We start from the raw sequence: 6,000 nt of genomic DNA on the forward strand, positions 1-6,000 counted from the left end.
TAGAAGGGTAGGATGTGTGGTCTAAATCTAAGTGGGTTAATTACCTACTTAAGCAAACAGATAAAAAACTAAACCATTTCTAGAGTACTCTAACAGTTCTTAGAAACTCATAAGTTGTTTAAAATGCTCAAGATAGAATTCAAAATTACTTAACATACAAAAAATAAGACAATGTCTACAACTTTTAACGGAGAAGACAAGAGATACCAAGTCTGATGCAACTAAAATTTTGGAATTTTCAGACAAAAACTTAAAGTGGTGGTTATAACAGTGTTCCATGAAGAAATGGCAATCTCTTATGAATAAATCTTATGAAAAGATAGATGTTCCTAAAATAACAAGTATATTTACTCATCTCAGACACTTGGTAGCATCTCCCTGCCAGCGTTTAGATTAGGGATTCTGAAGTCAGTCTCACACATGTGGGCATTTTTTAAGAGATATCAATATCTGTCCCACCCTGAGAGATTTCAATTCAATTGGAGGTGTGGGACCTTGGGATTCATATTAAGAAAAAAGAATTTCCACAGGATGCCTGGATAGCTCATTCAGTTAAGCGTCCAACTTCAGCTTGGGTTATGATCTCGTGGTTCATGAGTTCGAGATCCATGTCAGACTCTGCTCTGACAAATACAGATTCTGTGTCTCCCTCTCTCTTTGCCCCTCTCCCACTTGTACTCTCTTTCAAAAACAAATAAAACATTTAAAAATTTTTTTAAAAAATTTCCACATGTAACTATTGTGCTGCCAATACTGAGAATTAGTGTTTTAGATAGTCTTGGTTCCATTTTATTCCTCAGGTATATATTTGTTTTGAAATATATTAATAGATAAGCTACCTCAAGTCCTCTTTGAAGAACTATGATAAAACTCCTATAATACCTGGTGGTTTTTTGCATAATCTATATGTAACATATTTTATGTTTCTTCATGAATTTAGGCCTTTTTAAAAAATTTCTCATCATTGATTTCCTTATTTAATAGCTAGTTTTATAAAATATATACAAGGTAGCCCAATTACCTATCCAAGTCTATTTTATGCCTTTCTGAGAAAATTGCTGCTTCTCTGTTCAAAGAAGTGATATGGGCCTACAGAGTAAAGCTAGTATCTGAGCCATGTCCCATGCCCAACTAGGTCCAGATAGCCTGCTTATTGCTCCAGACTCCAAAATACCTAAGATTTCCATAACAGGAAACTGGAGTTACATAGTGAACGGCCATTTTACCCCTTAACATTATCTCTCATATCATAAAAAGAATTTATAATTTGTTACTTATAACAATACCCCCAAAAGAGGGAGGGAGCAGACAGAGCTGGCTTTTTTTGTGACTTAAGATGGCTGAGCTTTGATCATCATTGAATGGTATCCAAGGCCCACATCTATGACAAGGGTCAGCCCTAGGTGCCATAATTGGCAAAAATTATGATCCTGTCTCAGTGGATAATTCTTTGAGACTTCAGAGCACAGAAATTATTGATGTAAGGTGCTACAATGGTTGTACTACATCTTTTGGGGATTTCTAGGTATCTTAATGTGTACTATCCAATAAAAGATTAAATAAGTACTTTACTTTGTCTTGGCAGTTTATCACCATCTTTGAAGGAAACAAGAATATTGTTGGCAGTGAACATTCCTCAAAAGAAGTCATTTCAGGTACAAAATATACTATGCTTTAGCATTCATCCTGGAATGAGTGGCTCCTTCCTTAAAGTATTGATGCCTATTATCAATATGAGGTTGAAATAATATTCTTACTGTGTGTATGTTTGTGTGTATAACAATTTGCAGTTTATTATGGGGTACTTTTATTTTAACTTCAAATCATAGTTACAAATAATATAACTAACATTTATTAGGAATTAAGTATCCCCTTTTTATTAAAGAGGGAAGGGCGAGTCACCGAAGAAGAAAGTAAGAGTATATTATTCAAGGTCACCCTGCAGCTAATAAGCTGCAGAACTGGGATTCAAACACAGATCTGCCCAACTTCAAAGCCTAAGCTCGTTCAATATAACCAGAATTCATACACGTAAATGCCCACAGGAGCCATACAGGTAATGTTATAAACAAGAGCAGTAGGTTGAGCAAGGGTCTGTGGTACACTGAAGATGGCATGTCCCATCTAAAGGAGGGAGCTGCTACTCAGCAATCACTGACACACTGGCTTGTTGCCAGGTCTTCCAATTGAAGTCTTTGCATTCTTCAAAAGAAGTTAGAGGTGAAAATTCCTGACTTTTAAAGTTTAACACATAATTCAAATTTCTTCTGAAATGTTTTGTGGACCAAACAAAACTTGTCTATATCCCCTACACCATACTATTCTGCCTCTGTGAATCATAAAGCCCTAGTTTAAAAAAGAGAAAATGGAGGGAATAACTGTCTGAGGTTACACAGTCAACAAATACAAAGCTTTTAGGGCTCAAAAACAGATCTTCTGACTTTGATCCTCCACTCTTTCTTCCCTCCATAATGTGGTTTCATATTGTTGCCATTGCATCCCAGAATAAGCCCCATATTGGGTAATAACCAAAGATAGTCTATAGTTTTGCTACAGAAAGAACTACTAACAAGATAAACGCAGGGTTCGTGACTTTCTCATGTAGGTTATTAAGCTAAGATACCAGGCACCCTCCGGTCTTGAACAATATACAGTCATCTAATAAGCATGCGGATTTGAGGCAGTGTCCCAAGTGTGTTTCCTGGAGCTGCTCTGCATTAGAACCACCCAGGGTACTTTTTTCACAATGTAGATTCCTGGACCCTCTCTAGCCTAAGTTAGCATCTCTGAGTAATGGTGCCCAGAGATTTGAATTTTTAACAGGACCACAAGTTTCAAGAACAGAAATTATTTTGTACCTCCAATGACAATTTCAGAAGTCTTGCAACAATGCCTCAATCATGTCAGTAAAATTTTATTTTACTTTTTCAGAAAGTACATCTTTCTCTTTCATCTATGCTTTTGTGTCTTATCTGCTGCAAATTTTGTGGGTTTTTTTCCTTTTAAATTCTTAGGTCATTTTAAAAAATAATAGTAGAGTAAAAACCCTGAATATACTTTTTTGTTCTTTATTTTTAGTTAAATTTACCGTTGGCTATCTTAACTTTAACTATAGAAGATTATCTTGCTAGAAAAGACAAATCTAGGTAACTACAAGATGTATAGTCATGAACTTTGGCACATGATGGAATTAAGAAAATGGGGGTGCCTAGGTGGCTCAGTCGGTTAAGGATCTGACTTTGGCGCAGGTCGTGATCTCATGGTTCCTGAGGTTGAGACCTGCACTGGCCCCTGTGCTGACAGCTCAGAACCTGGAGCCTGCTTTGGATTCTGTGTCTCCTGCTGTCTCTGTCCCTTCCTCACTCACACTCTGTCTTTCTGTCTGTCTCTTAAAAATTAATAAACATTAAACATTATTTTTTTAATTTAAAAAAAGAAAATTTGGTCATGTGTGTTTTCATGTCTTATCAAAAAGTTTCAAAAAAGTACATAAATGTTCATTTCTATCTTTACATATTTATAAGTAAAATTATAATTTTGTGATAATTAAAATATGAAGAATGTAGAAAATGTGAAAAATGAATGTAGAAAAATGTAGAAAAATGAATCTAAATGAAAATTCTTTTATTATCTATACAGTCTTATCTCACATGATAAAAAAAAATCACTTGAAGTTAACCAATTGAAAATTCACCCAAAGTAGGTGAGAAATTATGACAATTTTAATGCTTTCACTTGAGTACTCTGAAATAGATACCCTCGTTGTGTAAAGTTGAAAGTTACTTTAAGTTTAGCTCATCAGGCTTTTTCCAATAGTGTTCTGATAGAAAAAGAAAGACATTCTTTGTACACCTAACTGGAGAAGTATCAAAGTGCGGTAGGTCCATGAGAGTCAAAAAGCTGGCCCCTATTCCCAGAGCATCCATTTTCTACTCATATGACCTTAGGCAAGGTATTTGACCTTGCCAAGATTCAGTGTCCAAAAATGGAGTTATCACTCTTCCTATTTCCCTTACAAGAGTGTTAGAAGGATCAAATTAGAAGAGCCTTTGTGAGGGGCACCTGGATGGCTCAGCTGGTTAAGCATCTGACTCTTGACTTCAGCTCAGGTCATGATCTCATGGTTTGTGGGTTCAAGCACCATGTCAAGCTCTGCACGATAAGTGCAGAGCCTGCTTGGGATTCTCTCTGTCTCCCTCTGGCTCTGCCACTCCCCTGCTCTCTCTGTCTCTCAAAATAAATAAATAAACTTAAAAAAAGAACCTTTGCTAGTCTTTTTAAATCCCATAAAGTATTTTATAAACATCACTTTCTTAATTCTAAACCATCAATTCTATAGTATAACTCTCTCAATTAGAATGCCTAATAAATACTGTCTCAATTAGAATGCCTAATAAATATTCATATTACTTTTTTGCTTTTTCCACAGAAACTCCCAAGCCTAGTATTTCCAAACAAGGATCTAAAATGTTGGCAAAGGTATCTTCAGCTCTCTCAAAGGTGTTTTCTCGAAGTAACACCAATATTTCCAAATCTTCCTCACCACCTGGCCAAGATGAGCCCTGAAGCTTTTATACCTGATAGAACTATGCTTACTTCCCTTAGAAAATAAAGTGATTTTTAAAGCATAACATATTGTCCTAGAAGATGATTTTTATAATACTGAGCAGAATTTTAAGATCAAAGAAAGTACAATAGAAATTTGGATAAGAGAAAGGTTTGATGAATGCTTTTGATAAACATTTGGCATGAAAAGAGGCACAGTGTATTACCTGTGTGCCATAAATATGAAGTGACCAAAAGTGTACCTGGAAATGACCTTGGAGGTTTCCTGTTAAATTTTTAGAGGGTATTTTCACCAAAATAGTTAGCAAATTGAGATAACACTCAAGTGAATTCTGTAACACAGATATGAAACTGAATGGTTCACTATTAAAGGTGTATTTGTATGTTCAAATAAAAATATACCAGATGTAAGAAATCAGCTTTTCCCACCTGCAGATAAAGTATCATCAGTTTATAAAATACCTCCCAAGCAAAAATATCTAACTATGAATAAAGCACCATGTAGAAGTAATTAATTAGTTACCAGTAATTTAATTACTAGTAAAATACATAGTATTTTATCTATGTATGCATAAAATAACTTTTACAACTTTAAAAAAACTTTTCAGAAAAGACAAAGGTATTTTGTGGGTCAAATACTATCAATAGGTAAATTGTTGGTCAGCAAAGCATTAAATCCTTTATATTAATATTTTCTCATGAATATAAATAAAGGATGTATTTGTAGGAACATAAAAATGACAATTTAACAAGAGGAATAGCTAGTAGAGTGATAAATTTTTCAAAATCATTTAACTTGCTACTTTGTAGCATATTTGCCACTAGATTCTAAGGATCTTGTTTAAAAGATCCAAAACAGCAAAGAGTGTCAGTGATCATCACTATCTAACCTAATGCCAATTCATGAAGTTTTAGAAAATGTGACATCTTCTCTTTTATCTAAAAATTTCTTGACAGTAACCAGCACTAAAGTAGAAACATCTGAGAAAATTTTATTTTATAAAACTGAATTTCCCTTAATAAAGTTAGGTTATGACACTGAGCTCTGGAGAAAAAGATGTGATTATATAGCAGAATTTTCACATTCTAATGACAATGTAGTTACTCAATTGGTAATTTAATCTATTTATACTAATCTCATGAATTATTTGATCTCAAAGATACACACAATAATGTAACTTACAGATGCAGTCATTTTCAAAAATGATAGTTAATAAGAAATGACTGGCAGTCCAGTTCAAAATTGTCCTCAGAATTCTACCAATGGGCTTATATTGACAAGTATTAAGTTGAAAGTATTCTTACAGATGTCACCAAAACCACTAGTGTTCAATGTCACATGCTTTTAATAAAAACTGCCTTTTAACATATTATTGTTTACAAAGCTTTTATCCATCATTTCAAAGGTTGATAAGGAAATAAGCAAATCTTTCA

General features: G+C 34.2%; 1 protein-coding gene across 6 annotated transcripts in view; it reads left to right on the forward strand.

Annotated features, from left to right (window-relative positions):
• FSIP2 (fibrous sheath interacting protein 2) overlaps positions 1-4,631 on the forward strand; it is a 95,356-nt gene extending 90,725 nt beyond the window's left edge. For all 6 annotated transcript variants that reach the window (XM_023259535.2, XM_045034114.1, XM_045034111.1 and 3 more), the window contains 2 exons: positions 1,586-1,655; positions 4,430-4,631. In XM_023259535.2, coding sequence (XP_023115303.2) covers positions 1,586-1,655; positions 4,430-4,566 — 207 coding nt within the window. In that variant the 3' untranslated portion in view covers positions 4,567-4,631. The remainder of the gene's footprint in view (positions 1-1,585; positions 1,656-4,429) is intronic.
• Positions 4,632-6,000: the final 1,369 nt, after the last annotated feature.

This window comes from Felis catus, chromosome C1 (genome assembly GCF_018350175.1).
Source record: "Felis catus isolate Fca126 chromosome C1, F.catus_Fca126_mat1.0, whole genome shotgun sequence".
Lineage (NCBI taxonomy): Eukaryota > Metazoa > Chordata > Mammalia > Carnivora > Felidae > Felis > Felis catus.